The sequence below is a fragment of the Jaculus jaculus genome, chromosome 8 (assembly GCF_020740685.1).
Source record: "Jaculus jaculus isolate mJacJac1 chromosome 8, mJacJac1.mat.Y.cur, whole genome shotgun sequence".
Taxonomy (NCBI): Eukaryota; Metazoa; Chordata; class Mammalia; order Rodentia; family Dipodidae; genus Jaculus; species Jaculus jaculus.
The window spans coordinates 53271038-53290618 of NC_059109.1; the positions used below are offsets into that span (position 1 = coordinate 53271038).

General features: G+C 36.9%; 1 protein-coding gene across 4 annotated transcripts in view; it reads right to left on the reverse strand.

Annotated features, from left to right (window-relative positions):
* Nucleotides 1–2047: 2047 nt before the first annotated feature.
* Ano3 (anoctamin 3) overlaps nucleotides 2048–19581 on the reverse strand; it is a 334161-nt gene continuing 316627 nt past the window's right edge. For 3 of the 4 annotated variants that reach the window (XM_004660858.2, XM_045157621.1, XM_004660859.2), the window contains 3 exons: nucleotides 10075–10155; nucleotides 9829–9934; nucleotides 2048–3971 (listed from right to left, as the gene is read on the reverse strand). In XM_004660858.2, the coding sequence (XP_004660915.1) occupies nucleotides 3789–3971; nucleotides 9829–9934; nucleotides 10075–10155 (370 nt within the window). In that variant the 3' untranslated portion in view covers nucleotides 2048–3788. Of the gene's footprint in view, nucleotides 3972–5127; nucleotides 5256–9828; nucleotides 9935–10074; nucleotides 10156–19581 lie in introns of those variants that run through there. The other variant, XM_045157620.1, reaches the window with a different exon arrangement.

A 19581-nucleotide genomic window follows, 5' to 3' on the forward strand; every position in this document is an offset into this window, starting at 1 on the left:
AAACTTGCTTTCTGAAAAACAGAGCAGAGACATACATCATTGTCTCTAGCCAGAAATTCTAACTTGAAGTTCCAGCCCTTCCTTCTTAGGAAGTCCTGCAGCTGGCTGCCTCTGCGGTCAGGAATGCTTCTTGTGAGGTGGGAGAAACATTACCCAGGGAGAGATGTGCACACACAGCCATGTGAAGCAATGAGTGAATTTACAAATGCACCAGGCTACTTCTCTCTAAGACTGATAACGCTATACATTTTTATTTCCTTAAAAAGCCTTAGTGTGTGCCAGGCGTGGTGGCGCACGCCTTTAATCCCAGCACGCGGGAAGCAGAGGTAGGAGGATCGCCATGAGTTCAAGGTCACCCTGAGACTACAGAGTGAATTCCAGGTCAGCCTGGGCTACAGTGAGACCCTACCACGAGAAAAAAAAAAAAATGCCTTGGTGTGGACAAAGCAAGACTGCATATATGTTCGTGAGGTTGGTTTCCCAGATGACTATTTTCATTGAAGGAACCATCACTACTACGTGACAAAAACCGTAATTTGTAGGTACCTTGGCTGGTCAATGAGCCAAGCAAAAGCCTAATTATTCAGTCTTTTGGACTGTGAAATATTTCTGTATTTCATTGTCAATAGAAATTCTTATAGGGAAACATTCTTTTTTTCCAAAAAAAGTCACAGTTTTTAAAAGGTTCTCTTTTGAGCTATATATACTCAGATAAAGATGGTAACTGATTCTTTCTATAAAACCTAACATGATCCCTGGAGCCCATTGTAATATGGCAACTTAGGAAAAACTGGAGTAAGTGCTAATAAATTCTTACATAAAGTGAATAAAAATGATATATGGGTGTGTGTATAGGAAATTGGGCCTTTGTTTACCTGCCCCTCAGTTGACCATGGTCAAATCAGTTATACCATAAAGAAGCATTTCAATTTTGACCATCAAGTCTGAGAACAAGGGCAAGGCGGTCACCTCATGATGACTTTGACAATGGAACCCAGCATGGTTTCCTTCTTAGTATGTATTGAACCTGTGCTTAAATTTCTGTCTCAGGGAGATTCTGCTGATGCGCTAACACAGCAAATGTGTGAAAAAGTGCTTATTGTGAAAGACACCTTATTTACCCTCACATGACCTAATCAAATGTTCTCTCCCATTTGTTTCTAGCACAAACATTATTAGGATTAATATGATATTCCACTTCCACTTTGACCCACCAAAGGTTAGTGGTAAGGTATAAATGTCTTAAATATGGCAATGATCTTGTCAGAAGATAGTCAGACATTTAAAAGACCTGATGTTTGTCCAAGAAACTAGAGCTTTGGGGGGCTAAAGAATAAGTAATCCTCCCAGTCCGTACCCATTCAATAAATCCCAATTTAGTACTTAGAAACCACTAGAATGAAATTGAACATGCAAATTATAGTAAAATATTGTATTAAGTGATAATTTATTAAGTGAAAAATTTCTGTTCATTCCATTGTACAGTGCATTGTGCCAAGAATCTGATCAGAGGGGTGTATAGCATTCAGAATTTATATATCATGCAGTCACTCAGTGACATTTCACCTAAAGTGCATACACATACTCAGAAAATTGAGAATTATTACAGCTATGAGCAAGGCTGATTTTGTACAATTGGTCAAGGCAGACTGCATGCACATATATATTACTCATTTGCTTAAAAAGACAAGTTAGAATATGAAAATATATAAGCAGCCTTCTTGTAATACAGATTTCCTGAGAAAAGTGTGTGCTATAAATCTTCAAGAAATAATTTATATTCATATGAAAAACAGATATAAGCATTTCTTTCAACCAAATAAAAGTGATCTAAAACTAACATAACATAAGGGTCTATCACTGTTTTACTGTCAAGTATCATGAAAGCATAGTTAGAGTCCCCTACACTGTTTTACAAAGAAAACATTTCTGTTAATTTTTTTGCTTCTCTGTTTTCACATGTTTCAAAAAATATCAGGGAAGATAATTTCTAAATATATTCTAAGTTTTATTAAAATACCTCTTTTGAATGATTTAATCCTTGATGGTATATATAAAAATTTGTAAAGCAAAGAATTCTCCAGGAAAAAGTTATCATTATTATTCTTGATTTACTATAAGTCAAATGACGCCATCATTTACAAAAAAGGGCAAATGTTAGGTAAACATTGTAAGTATTCATACTCAAATATGTGTATACCTTAAATTAACAAAGCAAGGGAAACATGGGTGACACAAAAAATGGAGGGATTTATAACTCCATTGTGTACTTAGTAGAATAATTTATTATAATTGCAATGGAAGAGTCCCTGTGGCAAGGATCTATGCAGAAATTCATTCATTTGGATGTTTGAGGTGCTAGGAATTGTACCCATGACTTCATGCATGTTAGGTGTGCACTGTCACATGGCAGGAAAACTCATATTTTTCTGCTTTGTAAGAAAAGTATTTTGATTTCTGTCATATACTCTCCCAGTTAAACTCCTACATTTTCTGTTGTCAGGCTCCACAGTCTATGCCTCCTTGGACCATATTTGCTTGAATGGCCTATCCTTCATATTCTACCAGACTGTTGGTAGAGCCAACACTGAATAAAGATTGCACAGTAAAGACAAAATATGACCTTCATATTATGACTTCGTCTCTAGACAGTTTAAAAATTAAGCCACATCAATCAACCAGAGGATAACAGAAATCTCTCTTCCATGATGAAAAAGTGAAGCTCAAAAAGTATTTTATGTAAACAATACAGATTTACATGCATGCATCATTTTCATAAACAGCTCATTGTAGAAAAAGCATAAGTGCTGCAGAATATCGGGCTGTAGATTTCCTGAATGAAGATATTACAATAGCATATTGTGTAACTGGTCTCAGAGATGCATAAACTACTTGCATTACATAGTGTTGAGGGCAGACACATAAGAAAAATCAACATATTTACAGCATTTTGATGTAATATTCAGAGAGGAAAATTCAGAGAAAGGGAGAAATGAAATATAATATGAAATAGGTTTTTGCACCAAAGAATACATAGGTCATGTTTTAAGTGATAAAAAATGCCATTCAAATGGTGGCTTGATTAGCACTTAGTAATAAAAAATGTGCAGTGCAACTGGCTCTGTGAGTGATCAAGCAAATGAATGTAGCCAGTGAAATAAAATATTATTTCAATAGTGCTCTTCTTGGAGTCTTAGAGTTTCGGTTTGTCTACTAATGGTGATGTGCAACTCTTGTCTGCATAGTCAGTAAAGAGCATCAATTCTATATGGCATACATCTACCATCTCATTGAGATGAGGGCACTTCCAACTAACGTGTGAACCAAAGGGACATGGAGTTCTGGCATCAAGGCAACAGCTAATTAAGATCATTTCTTATAATCAGATCAATCAAAGACTTCAAAGTCAGATTAGTTTACTAGCTTGTGACCATTTATATGAAAATCTGTCTCTAGAAACCTCACCACCACCCATCCTTTTACGCTGCAGCTAATGGCAGAAGGTGGTGGTGGGGCTCAAAACAGAACTCCCTGAGGGCTTATTCTGAGAATCAGATCCTGACTTCCTGAACTTTCAGTGTAAACCTACTTTGAGATCATGAGCCATTTTTCCCTTCCTTAGAAGCCTGAGCATGTTAAATCCCAGAGATGGCCAAGATATATTTCCAAGTAGAAAATTGCACACAAAGGTAGGCATTTATGCCTTCCTCCTACATTCCATCTGCATTTCACATTGTCATCTTTCCTGCCTGTTAATGGTACCTCCCCTTCTGGGTAACAGGTATCAACTAAGGCCATTCATGGTGAACAGGCTGACCACTTTTCCTCCGCTGTTGTTGTAAATGTTCCAGCTCAGCCTCATACATCATTTCTTGGACTAAGTACTTCTCTCGTCGTATTCGTTCACGCAGGCCCTTTGGTACATCTGGAATCAGGTATGCAATGAATGACTTAATCCCAAAAACAAGGTGCTGTGAATTTAAGAGTGAAAAATACATATTTAGCAATTACAGAGTACTCAGCATGAACTAGAACAAATGTAAACAAGGTGGCATTTGTTTTAAAATTAAGCCTTATAACTCATGTGCAGCAACTAGAGCATTAAATACTTCAAAAAGCTAAATTTGGAATGCTAAAGCTACCTACTGTCACAGCAGTATAAGGAAACCAAAGAATTGTTTCTTCTTCTGATGCCACGTGATATCACTTTATAAAAAATTCTACACGTTAATAAATATTAGACACAAATATTATAGTTCATATTTAGAAAGACCAATCTCAAACAGATCATAGTACACGCCAAGCAAACCTTACAGAGTACAGTCTGCTGGTGAGATCATGAGCAGATTCAAGCCCCAACACATTGATTATTTTGGAAAATCTACTATAGTAAGTTCATTATCAATATAGCTGATATACATAATTTTATCTGTCATATAATTATTCTCTGATAAAATATATATTTATATATTAAAATAAACTCCCAACCATATTTGAATTTTTGTATTAAATTTGTATTTAAAATAGGAATATAATTCAAAGAGCATTATGCCCATGAACAGAGTTTAGACGAGACTATTTCAGTCTCCAGCTACTGGTATTCAGTCACTGAATAACCTTGGGTAAATCACCTATATCTGCGTCTCTTCCCCAAAGTGGTGGTAAGAATGATCCCTCTTAAACTTGGTATAAGAATTAAATGAATGTGTGTGTGTGTGTGTGTGTGTGTGTGTGTGTGTGTGTGTGTTGTGTGTTTGTGTTGGGCTTGAAGAAGTGCTTGGCACAGTACAACATTGCTCAACTACTACCTCCTACTATAACACAGGTGTCCTTTTCATTTCCTATGAAGAATGGTAGATTTTCCAATTTCCCAGAAAAGAGAAGGAACAATGTGACATTGGTTAAGTGAGAATGATCTGATAAGAACAACACAGCTATGTACACAGCTTTCAGTGGACAACAGCCTCTTTATGAGGAAAGGAAGAATTCAAAGTTACTCAAGCTGGACTTTCTTATATTATAATAAATAATATAATAAATTCCACTACTATGTAGAGAATAGTAAATCATATCATATTTTCTTTTTTTAAAATTTTTATTAGCATTTTCCATGACTATAAAAAAAATCCCATGTTAATTCCTTCCCTCCCCCGCAACACTTTCTTCTTTGTCATATTTTCTCATATGCAGTCAGACTATGAGAGGTTTTCTTCATGACCATTTAGTTATGTGATATTTAAATCTCAGGAATGTGTCTGGATAATACAAAATACAAATAAAAATATGTGTTATAATTTAAGTTTGTAAAAGGAAAGACAAATACAAGGAAAATAGATGGCACTATAATCTAATGCACATAGGTTTCTTATGCAAAAATAGTTAAACAGGAACATTTATATTTTAAAGAAAACATTTGCTAAAGTTGAATAATTATTTATCAAAATATTCTTAGATAATTAATGACACAATATTTTTCTTAAACTGATGGATTTTATCTTAAGCAATCCTAAAGGAAATATGCACCTATAAATGTGGAAGCATTATTTGAGTTTGGAAGTAAACACAGTTATTCATATCACTGTCATCCAACAATATACTAAAATTTCTAGTATAATAATATGAGTAAAAATGAGGTATAAACTGTGAATCTAACAAGGCATATGTTTCATTTTTTGTAAATAGTATTATACTTTACAAAGACAGCCCAAAAGATGTAAAGAAAGTACAAAATAAACTAAGTTACTAGAAGAAAAATCACTAATCTTTTAGCATACCAACAAACATCAGGCAAATCACATAATTAAAAATATCACTCATTGTAACGGCATAAATATCTATAAAGTTTACAAAAATAAACTGGACATGGTGGCACACACCTTTAATCCCAGCACTTAGGAGCCAGAGGTAGGAGGAATGTCATGAGTTTGAGGATAATCTCAGACTACAGAATGAGTTCCAGGTCAGCCTGGGTTAGAGTGAAATTCTACCTTGAAAACAAACAAAAACTTAAAATAACTTTAAGTTAATAAAAAATAATTTAAAAGGAGCTAAAAATAAGAAAATATTTTAAATTTGATTAAAGTAAAAATGCTTTTAGTAAATTCCATATTCATTAATGAAATAACACAAAGTAGATATTTTTAAGTCAAAAACTATCATGAATTTTTTTCTTTTTTTAATTTTTTTGTTTATTTTTATCTATTTGAAAGTGACAGAGAGAGATAGAGAGAAAGAGGCAGATAGAGAGACAGAGAGAATGGGCACGTCAGGGCCTCCAGCCACTGCAAACGAACTCCAGACACGTGCGCCTTCTTGTGCATCTGGCTAACGTGGGGCCTGGGGAAACGAGCCTTGAACCGGGGTCCTTAGGCTTCACAGGCAAGCGCTTAACCACTAAGCCATCTTCCAGCCCACTATTATGATTTTTACTAATAAATTCTAAAACAAAGTTTTCTGTAAAATTTGGAGGGACTTGGAGACTAGATTAGAAAATTTATATGAACGTTAGAAATAACTAAAAAATTTCAAATATCATAATAGTAAAAATATATAATCAAAAATAATGAATTTAATGTAAGTTTTTCAGAACAGAGCCTTATTTGAATGTTTCACCGTGTATATGTGAATTGATATATATATATCATACTCAACAAATCTTTTCAATTTTTAAACATAAATTTAAAATGATATATGTGTACCTTAGCTCATCCTTAAAAAAAAAATGTGTAGATGACAGAAATCAGAATTTGGCTTGCTTGATCACACAGCCATAGCACTTACATGTTTTAAGATTGATCCAGCCACAGACAATGTAATGTTTTAGAATACTGAGGTCAAAGGTTAAACCCAGGAATATATAAGAATTTGTGATATTTAAAAGAAGAATTAAAAATTGAGGGAAATATTATTGAATATTTGGTAAATAGTAAATAGTGTTATGGAAATTTTTATGTGTAAAATAAGATATTTCTCACCAGACTGTATATTAAGACATATTTCAAAGACATGTGTGAGACTATAAAATTCACAGTAAAAGTATAGAATGTTTATTTTGAACATTAGATGAGAAAAATTTCTCAATATACTACTTAAAACAAAACAAACCAAATAGGAAAAAAATGAGAAAGATGAATAAGTCAAATTATGTGTTTATTGATAAGATTAACAGATTACACAAGAAAATATAGTTACTATGCTTATCACTGTTGAAAAAAATACTGCGGGGCTGGTGAGATGGCTTAGTGGTTAAGGTGCATGCCTGTGAAGCCTAAGGATCCAGGTTCAATGCTCTAGGTCCTACATAAGCCAGATGCACATCATGGCTTCTGTGTCTGGAGTTCATTTGCAGTGGCTAGAAGCCCTGGCTTGCCCACTTTCACTCTTTAGCTCTCTCTCCCTCTCTGTCTGTCTCCAGTAAATAAATAAAAATAAATCTTAAAAAATAAAAATAAATCTTAAAAAAAAAAAAAAACTTGTTTCTGATCCAGGTGTGGTGGTGCATGCCTTTAACCCCAGCACTTGTGAGGCAGAGGTAAGGAGTATTACTGTAAGTTCAAGGCCAGCCTGAGACTACATAGTGAACTCCAGGTCAGCCTAAGCTAGAAAGAGATCCTACCTCAGAAACAACAACAACAAAAACTGAGTTGAGTATAAAATGAAATATTGAAGTTTTATGGTAAATAAACTTGAAATTCAACCAAAACTGGGCCAAGATTATAAATGTACAAAAATTGAAAACAAAATTGCTTTCAAGTGCTGAAAGTGATATCAATTTCACTAGTGAAGAGACTGAAACAATAAAAAACAGAAAAGAAAATTATTAATTTTATCCATCTCTGTGAAGTCAGATACTAGTAAAGCCTGATAAAACTGAAGAATAAGAGGCCACCTCCCCTGACTATGAAAAAGAAGCAATCTTTTTACAAAGTAACCTGTCAGTGATATATAAAATTCAGTGTACATACAAACCTACACCTGAACCTCAGGCTCTGAGAAACCCATCAGTATATTAACCCCATAACATAACCACAATGTGATTGATTTATTTGAGATAAACAGAATTATTACAAGCCTACATGCCCACAATAATATTTTATTGTATTTAAATATTATATTCCACCTGTTTAGAAGACATGATCTAAACATGGAATGATCTCATGGACAGCTAGACCTGCACATGTAAAATAAGTCAAAGGTAAATCAGATTTATCACACAATATGCCTGAAATAACTTTGGAAGGAACATTTAAAATAATACTGTTTATATTGAATAAACAAGCATACATAAAAATAAATACACATGTGATGGTTATTATCTGATTGTCAACTTGACAGGATTTAGAGACACCATGGAAACAAATTTCTTGCATTTTCTCCAAGGCATTTTAGAGGTTAGGTTAATTGAGATGGGAGGACTTAGTCTAGTGGTATCATTCCATGAATTAAAATTTAAAAAGGACTAAAAGGAGAAAGGGATCTGAGTAGTAATATTCATTACTCTGTATTTCTTGAGTGAGGACACAATGTGACCAGCTGTTCCAAGCACCTACCTCAATGCCTTCCCTACCATGATAGGCTGTAACCGCAAACTTTAAACTGAAATAAAGCCTTCTTAACTGACTTTTGTCAGGTATTTTGTTCCAGCAGCAAGAAAATAATTAATACAACACAGAAGGGCATGCAATGAAGAAAAGACAGTGGATTCTCCTGTGGTGAGTGGGTGATGGGAGCAGTATAGAGAAAAAGTTGTAACAGTAGAGAGCTTTGCTTGATGATCAATAATTCCATGGTGCTCTGAATCAATGTGTTTGACATTCTTAGAGGTAAGCATTGTCTTTTCACTACAGATTTGGAGGTTACACTTTGAAATCTCTTGGAGAACATAACTGCCTTCAGTTGGTAGAGTGTTTGCTTTATAAGCACAAAGCATGGACTTGACACAGCACACTGCACAAACCAGGCAGGATGTCACCCTGTAATCCAACACTTGGGAGGTGAAAACAAGAGAATCAAAAGTTCCAGGCCATCCTCAACTACATTGTGAGTTTGAGGCCATCCTGAGATGCATGGAATCCTATCTCAAAAAGGAAAAGAAAAGAAAAGAAGACAAAAGAAAAGGGGAAAAAAGAGAAAGAAAAAATAGACTTTCCCAAAGGCTTAGGTACGGCTATGTCTTTCTCTCCAGAGTCTTGCCCATAGCAAACAAATGCATTGGAAGTCCTTTCATTGACTTAGGGATACCACAGGGTAAATATTCAATGTATTCCAACCTTAAATTATTATCATGATGTGTTAAACAGGGCAATAGTTGTAGTTCCCCCAAATTTTCAATTTAATATTATCACATGTTTCTTCTAATCAAACTGTATTTCATTTTTCATAAAAGTATCAAGAATAATATATTGAGTCTTCTAACTTTCCTTAAACAAATACTTCATGATTGATTGTATTTAGTGTTAACTCTAGAAAATAAGGTTTTCTATCGTTTTGAAGATATGGATTCTTTAACCAGGTAATGAAAACTATGTTTTCTTTTTAAAGTTGGTAATTAAGAGCTCAAACTAGGGGGTCCCAATAATTGACACATTACCTACTTAGTAGTTTCTTTTACCCGGATCTTCTTGTATTGACCCCCACTAGTCTGTAGTTACATGTTTCAGTTCTTGTTTCTTTGTTTTTTATATTTGTTAAAATTATTTTATTATAGCTGAGCCTTTTCCTGGGGCTGACTTGTGTTTTCTTAGGAATCAGGGAAGAACTGACTTTAAAGAGGCAATTGATATATCACTGAAAATGCTCTCATCCTTAGCCATCTTCTTTGTGACTCACCTCAAACACAATGATGAAGGCCAGCCGAGCAGCTAGGATGTGCCAGTATTGTAAGGTGAACTCATATGGCTTAGAACTCCAGGGGGGTCCTCTGTAATCTCGGTACCTGAAATCCACAAAAGTAGAGAGCATGAAAAATACTCTTGATATGCCAGGATTCCAGAATGGTAGTTTACACAGTTTGATTGACATGTAGGAGGAAATGTAGTGTCATAAGCAAACAGGAAAGGTAACTTCAATAAATACCTGCAGTAACCAGACTTGCCCATCCCAAGTTCACTCAGGTCAAAGAAGGACAGACTATTGTTGACATATCCCTTTAAGCAACTAGGAGAAAAGAAAAAGATGATCTGATTCAGAAATCCATAAATTCCTAGAATAAAGCCTTTATTATAATTCAAAGAATCTTATACATTTCACTGTTCCTTTTATTCTGACCATAAATTCCAAACAACTCAGCTTTCTTACTTCAGCCCCTAATTCTCATTAGAGTAGTAATTGTTCTTTAATGAGACAGTCTCTTGTCCTGCTATTTCCTCCAAATTTCCATCCCAACCCTGCTCTTTGCCTTGGTTTACTTTTATTGTTGTTCTGGTTTTTTTTGTTGTTGTTGTTGTTATTGTTTTTGTTTTGTTTTGTTTTGTTTTGTTTTTGAGGTGTGGTCTCATTGTAGCCCAAGCTGACCTAGATTTCACTATATAGTCCCAGGCTGGCGTTGAATTCATGGTGATCCTCTGACCTTAGCCTCCCAAGTCCTGGGATTAAAGGCATGTGCAACCACACCTGGCTTGGTATACTTTTATTCTTTGCTATACTCTAGGCATTCTGGCAGCTACTTCCTATGCATTAAAATGCTATAAATATAATTATACACAAATATCACATTTGGTTGATTATAATTAAGCAGACAAAAACATTTTCTTGAGCTAGAGAGGTGGCTTAGCAGTTAAGGCACATGCCTGAGCAGCTTAAGGACCCAGGTTTGATTCTCCAAGTCCCAGGTAAGCCAGATGCACATGGTAGCACACACATCTGTTGTTTGTTTGCAGTGGGGAGAGGCCCTGGCATGCCCATTCTCTCTCTCTCTCTCTCTCCCCCTCCCTCTCTCTCTCTCTAATAAATAAATAAACAAACAAACAAACTGTGGTGGTTTGAATAGAATAGATGGCCCCCAATATATTCAGTTGTTTGTTTGTACTTTGCATCTGCTGGCTACCTGGCTGGAGGCAATGCCACTGGGTGATCTTAAGGTGTGGTGGTGGGTTTCCAATTGCAATCTAAAGATATGTAAAGTGTGCCTAGCAGGAGTTCCTAAAGTGTGCCTAGCAGGAGTTCCTAAAGTGTGCTGTGGCTTTTGACCTTTTAGGTTTGTACTTCTCTCTCTCTGCTTGGACCTGTGAAAGCAGGCCAGTTTCTTCTGCCATTATGGAACTTCCCCTGGATCTGTAAGCTTCAATAAATCCCTTCCTCCATAACTGTGCCTGGTCTGGAAGTTCATCTCAGTGAACCTAAAGCTGTCTGCTAGACAAACAAATAAATAAATAAATCTTTAAAAACATATTCTTATTTAATACATATAAATATATTACACATGGGCACCACAGTGTCTGGCTTGTTTTTACATGGTTACTAGAATTTTAACTCAGGTTCTCACACTGCAAAGTAAGCATTTAATCTACTGAGCTATCTCCCCAGCACCATTAAATATATGTGGAACTGAGGACTAGATGAATGAGAGTTCTAGAAAGAGGAAATCTTTCTTGTATAAATTAGCAATGACCAGCTCTCTTCTTCTGGTGGTTGTTGGTGATAGAATCTGGGTGAATACTGAAGATTAGTTTTACCAGGACAGAAAGGCTCTTGAAAGGTAAAGAGAAATTGAGTTTTATCAACAACATACTAATAGATCAAGTACTATGGAAGCCCCAAGTGCCTGGAAATTTTTCTCATGAGACATTTGCTAATTTATGGGGTAGCCTTGGAAGCTGGGTTTCGGAAAGGTGAACTCAAAACTTTCAAAAGGAAAATGAGGTATTGCAGGGTTTCACAGTATTTAAGAGGACAAATGCTTCTAAAAATGCTGTTTAGAGGAAAGGGCTCTGCCCCTAACACACAGCCAGTTACTCTCTAAATGCCTTGTAGTTGTTTGGAAATGAAAGGAAACTTTCAAACTTTCCCAGGCCAGAAGTGAATCTATTGGCCAAGGGTAGCTGCATCTCAGGATGGAAGGTATTCTCTACAACGAATAAAATCAGTCAAGAAAATTGACTATGTTAATGGAACAAAAAGGAAACCATGTAATCATATTCATGGGTAGAAAATCTGAATTGAGGGCTGGAAAAATGGTTTAGCAGTTAAGTCACTTGCCTGCAAAGCCAAGGGTCCAAGGTTCAATTCTCCAGGACCCATTTAAGCCAGATGCACAAGGTCGTGCATGCATCTGGAGTTTGTTTCCAGCAGATGGAGGCCCTGGAATACCTATTCTCCCTCCCTCTTTCCCTCTCTCTCTTTCTCTCACTCTCTGCCTCTTTCAAATAAATTAAAAAAAATAAATTAACAAAAAAGAAAATCTGAACTGAGTATGGTGGTGCAGTGTGTAATCCTACCCTCAGAAAACTTGATGCAAGAGGGTCATGAGTTCAAAGCAGACTGCAACACATAATAAATTCAAGGTCAGCCTGAACTACATAGTGAGACCCTATTTCAAACAAACAAAAAATGATAGGCTACAGCTGTCATTCATGATTCACACCACTCAACAAACAGAGTGTAAGACTTTGATTTGACAAAGCCTATCTACATAAACTGGTGGCTAATATACTGAACAGTGAAATTCTGGATGTGATACATTGAACACTTGTACTGCACATAACAATTTGCATTGTCAGCATTGATATCCAACATAGTCCTTGCAAGTAAAACATAAAAACAAAGTTAATGTAAGGGAAGACGATATAAATCTGCCATGATTTTTACATGACATTGTGTTTATAGAAAATATAAAATAACATACAAATCATTTGAAAAATTTGTGAATTCAGCCAGGTTAGTAGGTTGATACAAGGTCAATACATAAAAAAAAAAATATTTTGGGCTGGAGGCTTAGTAGTTAAGGTGTTTGCCTGCAAAGCCTAAGGACCCATGTTTGACTCTCCAAATCCCACCTTAGCCAAATGCACAAAGGTGAGAGGCAAGGCAAGTGCAAGGTTGCACATGCCCACTAGGTGGCATCAGTATCTGGAGTTTGATTGCAGTGGCTGAGGGCCTGGAATGCCAATTCTCTCTCCTTCTCCCTCTTTCTCTCTATCTCTCTCTCTCTGTCTTTCAAGTAACTAAATAAAATATTTTTTTTAAAAAAGAGTAGATTCCGGAATGAAATAAAATCATGGAACTGAAAATGGTCACCAAGGAAACAAATATAGGCAAAGAAGTCCATAGATCACACCTCAAAATTTTAAAAGCAGAGAGATAAGACATATCCGAAGTAACAAGGTGGTAAGTAAGTGCTGTGGCAGTAGCAGACAGATGAAAAACTCTGTGGCATTCAGGAAGCCATTGAAAAATAAAAGCCATGGAAATCATCAACTATGGATTTACCTATGTGAAAGGCATTCATTGCTGCAGAGTGGTGGGACATACGAGTTACTGCAGAGGGTAAAGGAAAGGAGGCAGGAGGATTGGAGAAACAAGACCAGAGGATGCTTGCAATATGTTTTGTTCAAAATGTAAGAAAAGGCATGTGGTTGTAACTGGGAAGCAGTAGTAACAAAAGGAAAACACATTTGAATATAAATGTGAGGAGGATAATAGGCAAACCAGTCATGTGTGGAAAAAAGTCAAGAGTTACACAGAACATTGGAGAGACATTTATTTGAGGATGCAGAATTTAAAAGACTAACAATCATTGACATTTCATCAAAGGAACTTTGAATGACTTATTGGAATTTTAAGGTAGTTAAATGGAGTGAGGAATAAAATCAGCACTCATGTCATTTTGCACCAGTTCACCGAGCTATTCAAAATCACTAGAAACTCTACTGACCATTGCTTTTGTACCAATAAGTCAAATGTCAAAGGATGAAAAGAAAAAATAATGTCTTAGTATTATTTTGAAAATAATATTAACCTTTGATCCCTGAAGGGTATTGACAGACCATGTTCTGAGAATCAATGTCCTAGGACAAGTAGGTTTTAGAGTCTGGATTCAAGGAAATGAGTATCATGTAAATTCTAAACTGTTAATTATTATTCACAGTGTAAACAAGGCTTCCATCCCTCTGTCCATCCCCTGTCCATTCCAGAGCCCATAAATTATCATTTCAAATACATTCTTGTCAATATCCTCTTATCTCCTGCCCTCTTGCTCTGAAAAATTCTAATCTGACTGAATCTTCTCCAATTTTGTTGCTAACAAAACTTAGAAAACTATTAAATAACTGAGTGACCCACTGAATAAATGGTGTCAAAGTCACATAAGGCTTACACATTTGAAATTGATGTATATCCTTTGGCATCTGGAGGGGCCAGATGTTATTTACAGAAAACACAGGTTCAGAAATGCAGATAGAACAGTTACTCAGCCCATGCCATTTTCACCTGCCACTAGGCAGCAGTAAAGCCACCAGCAAACATTGCAGCTGAAGGAGTATGGTGAGGCCAGTCTACATGGCATATTTACTCTTAGCCAAGAGGCAGAGCAATAATTGGCCTATACATTTCAAATTCTTAAAAATTTTGTTTCCATGTTGCATTGAATTAAGAAAAAAAGATATTTTGGCTTTTCCCTCTTCATATCGAACACCCCTATGCTCACACAGTGTGCATACATAGCATTCAGACATCACTGTCTCGGACACCATTTCACAATCCTAAGACACAGAAACATTTACTGAAAAAAATCGACCAAGTCAGTCAGAGGATTTGCCTTTTAATAGAGATCAAATTCAATTTCCTCTAAGTATATGAAAAATGTTCTGAACATAATTGTCTCAATGCTTTCAAGAAGTAAATAAGTATTATTATTTTATTTCTAGACTTCTAGAGTACATCCATTCATCAGTAGTGATATTAAGTGTTAGCTTAATCTAAAGCAAGGTTCATGGTGCTGTGGCACTGTGATCTGCATGCATTGATCCTCCTGTCTCAGGGTGCTCTAAGGCTGATTTCCACTTAGAAATCTTTCTCAAGTGTCTCTGATTCCTCTGTGCCCTCTCTATCCAGTGCTCTCTTGCCTTCCCTTCAATACCTTCCTATGAAGAAAATAAAAAATAATATTGTTACCTAAAGCCTTGACTATTTTGTCTTCCAGAGCACAACCACCAAGGTCTAGAGATACTTTTGGTTTTCATAACTTATGGAACAAGATACCTGCTACTGTACACATTGGCTAGAGGCCACACATGCTATTAAGCAACTCTTAAAGTACAACAAAAAAGCCCTGTTCCATTTTCCAAAGAATAATCTGAATTAAAAGATCAAAACAAAATAAGGTCAATAGTGCAGACGTTTGTCAGCTCCCCTGTTGGGCCTCGAGAGGCCTGGACGCAAAGCCTAGTGGAACTTCCTGAGCCTAGCTCAAGTTTGGCAACCTGTCTCTGGCCAGCAAGGACTTAGCAAGATACCTAGTGGCTTCTTGCCTACTACTTCCATGCAGGAGTTGGAATTATCAGTTCAATAGTCACAGTTTACTATTGGCCCTTACCTCTCCCCCCATCCTACAATCCCCGCCTTCATTCTCAACATTATTTAGGCAACCGTCTGTAACAATAAAGTGAGTTCCTACTTCGACAAGACTCCCGACTCAGTGTGGTTTTTCTCCGGTGACTAGGAGAGGTTCTGAGTCATCTGACACTCATCCTTCTCCTCAGTCCCTTGGGAGAAACCAGCGGGCCTGGTCCCTCCTCAGCACTACCTACCCGCTGGGGAGGAGCCCGGCATCTGGTGCCTAACATGGGGCTCCAGGAACCTGGCAGACTAGTGCCTCGTGAGAGGCATTCTCGTTGAGGAGGTCAATCAGTGTACATGTGCGGGTGAGCGTACCCTCATAAGTTATGAGGCAGTCCTCATATTTAATGCACTAAACTTTGCTTCTATAACCTGCATTTGCTTATCAACATCTCTTTGTTCTCTTTCTCTTTCCATTTACTTTTGGTTCTCTGGCAAGCAGCATCTGTGGCTTTTGTATTTCTGAACAGGTCATATGTTCCTAGTGGACAAACTGTGTGGCTTTTAACCTTTAGGCTTGTGCCTCTCTCTCTCTCTCTCTCTCTCTCTCTCTCTCTCTCTCTCTCTCTCTCTCTCTCTCCTTGGGCCTGTGAAGGCAGGCCAGCTTTTTCTGCCATTATGGAACTTCCCCTGGATGTGTAGGCTTCAATAAATATCCCTTCATCCATAACAACAGTACCTAGTCTGGAAGTTTATCTCAGCTAACCTGAAGCTGTCTGATACAAAACTTAGTACCGAGAAGTGGACTGAGATGAACCTGACCATGTGGATGTTAATCTTGTGGAACCTTTGTTTTGGAGGAATAGGCATGGACTTGGTGCTTGCAACGGAAGGTGTCTTCTGGAGTGGTAAGCCAAGTTTTATGGACTATTCTGATGAGAATCTGAGAATACTAAGTGCAGGCAGCATTGAACTTCGAGGCTTGGCTTAGGAGCTTTCTAATGGAAAGGAAAGACTCCAGAGGACTTTGTTGGAACTGGGCTACTGGCATAAGGGCTGGCTGAGTCTTGCTGCCCAGGCCCAGAGAGTTTAATCAAGGTTAAATTTATAATGGACTGATGTGCATATGTAAGAAAGAATTTTCATGCTAAACCTAAACACCATGCCTAAAGGCAGAGATTTTTCAACTGTTTACAGACGCTTAAGGATACTCTAAAAGTTTTATATAGGGAACATAGTCTTAATCTAAATTCATCTTACATTAGACACAGGTGATGCCTAAGCTAGGTGGGTCACAAAGTCATAAGTACAGATGTAATTGGAGGTTTAACCAGGTTAAACATAGACAAGAGTCTATCACTTTTTGTTTTACAAATGGGTAAATTTACTATGTAACAACAAACAACTTCAAAATAGGAAAAGAAATGTCAGGATGCTTATCTCTCTGCTCAGTAATTTTATTTTGCTCTTACTTTCCAACATATGCTACTTAAATTCATGGAAAGCTGCACTTTAAAAAATGGATAAAACCCCTTTATCTCAGACCCCATACAAGTTTAAGCCATGTGTCCCCTAGACTCTGACTAGAAACAAAATGGCCAATTGTCTCTGACAAATAAAAAAAAAGAAAGTACAACATATAACTGTGGTTCTCTTTAGTTCTTCTCTTTTGAACACTTAAAGTCACATCTGTTAGATAAAATTTCTCACTAGACAAAATGTTAAATAGGTCAACTGAGTCAAGGTATTTGACCAGGTTACAAACTCCTTACATAAGATAAGCATCAGACTTACCTAATGTGTATATCAGGCCCTTTCATTAAGACATTTAATTGGATTAAATCTAATGTTTACCAGATGCCAAGGTTTTAATCAATGGAGCAACTGAGTCTTATGATAAGACCTCACACATTAACAGGTCACTGATGCTAATTTGTTATGATTTAAGGGTTATAAAACTGGCTTTAAGACTCTCTCAGTAAAATAAGTTAGGTTCCTCTTTTCATCAAGATTTTAACTATTCTTAAGATAAAGGCTCACATAGAAGTGGTTATTTTCCAAAGGTAAAATATTCATACCTAAAGACATTGTAACTTTAAAAATAGCTTCTGTCTTATTTATACTAATTCTATTAAATGGTCATAACTACATTTAATCACTTAGGTTTAAGTGCTTTCATTTCAATAATGATAACTTTCATCTTCCTGGGATATGTTAGGATAGCTTACTTAAGCTTTATCAAATTTAAGTCATGGGTAAAACATAAAATTGTTTTATGTTAATAAAAGTTTTTGTGGTACATAAGATCAACAACTATCAAGCTTAAGCCAAAATCATGGGTTGTCAAATAATGTTTTTCTTTCAAAAAGATTTATCAAGGGTTATATTAAAATTTAGCTAGCTGTTTTGGTTTAAAACAATTATTAAACTCTACAGTTGTGTTTCCAATGTTCTCTGGGTAATTTGTACCAACACAGGTATCTAAACTAATCAGAGGTGTTTTCAAACACAGGTGCTAAAAATTTCTAGGTTAAATGAGTTAGTCTATAAATCAACTGGTACTGTTTTCAAGACTGGTTACAGATTCTGCCTGTGTTTATAAATGTTACATATTTAAAATGTGAGATATTTATAAATATTAGATATTTAAAATATGAGATATGTCTACTTTCTATGCCTCATATATAAGGCTTATACTACCATAGTACAACTAAAATTTTAAAGATAGGATAGTCAGACTCTCAAGTCTCAATTACAAAGACAAAAGGTGAAATCCTTACCCCCACATGACCAACTAAAAAAGGCATTATTTACCCTAAATATTTTAAACTTTTCTAAAGAACATAAACAAGTATCCCCTTTTCAAAAACACTGGTCCTCATCCATTACCTGCAGTTCTATCTGGGTAAGATGGAAGGACCCATTGTCTGGGGACTGGAGAGGACCAGACCCGCTCCTCACAGCAGGGAGAGGGTTTAGATGTGTCTTCCCTCAAGATGAAAAAAGACCTATTTGGGTACCAGCGAGAGACTTAAAATATTTGTCCCAACAAGGGGACACTGACAATCACTTCTCCATGGAGTGCCCTGGTCCTGAGGACTGTTCCTAAAATGGTCTTCACCCTGCTCTGGCTTTGCCTCCATTCTGGGCCTCCCTGGCTGCTTGCAGGACATACAACCTTAAAAATTGCTCAGCCACCTTTCCCAACCCCGTCCAGCTTTTCCCAATGTTTCCTCTGGAACTTGCATTTGGGCCCTGCCTTCCCCTAACAATTCCAGTATAGATGTGGGATACATTCATCCTTCCTTCTGTACTTTTAACACAACTGATCCCAGTGCTCAATGCTGTCCACCTTCTGGAATGGTTTATGTTTGTGGAAGCAGGATGGCCTATGAATTTCTGCCCACCAATTGGATGGGCCTTTGTGCCCCAGCCACCTAAATCCTAGATGTAGATATCATTACTGGAAATGAGGCCCTCCCTGTGCCCTCTTTTGATTATATTGGAGGGAGACCTATCTCCAAAAACAGCTAGATTCCCTAGCTCAGGTAGTCCTACAAAACAGGAAGGGACTACACCTACTAATGGCCAAAAAGAGAGGCATATGCTTGTTTTTACAGGGAAAATGCTGCTTTTACACCAGTAAATCAGGAATTGTACAGGACAAGATTAAGAGGCTCCAGGAAGACTTGGAGAGGAGGCGGCAGGACCTCCAGGACAGCCCACTATGGACGGGCTTACATGGCTTCTTACCCTACCTCCTCCCTCTACTTAGGCCCCTCCTTCCCCTCCTCCTTATCCTCACTATTGGGCCTTGTGTAATTAACAAAATTACACAATTCATTCACCAGAGGCTAGAGGCAATAAAACTCCATCAGCTTGAGATACATTACCACAGGCTGGCAACTCAGGAATTAAGTTCCTCAGAAGACCCACTGCCACCTCCTCTGCCCTCCATGTGATCAATGATGGGTAAGATCTCAGAATGACTGAGACAACCTAAGACAGGCCATGGAGTGGGTTCTCAGCGAGCTAAACACATGGTACCCAGTGACGGGTAAGATCCCCAGAGGGGGACAACCTAAGACC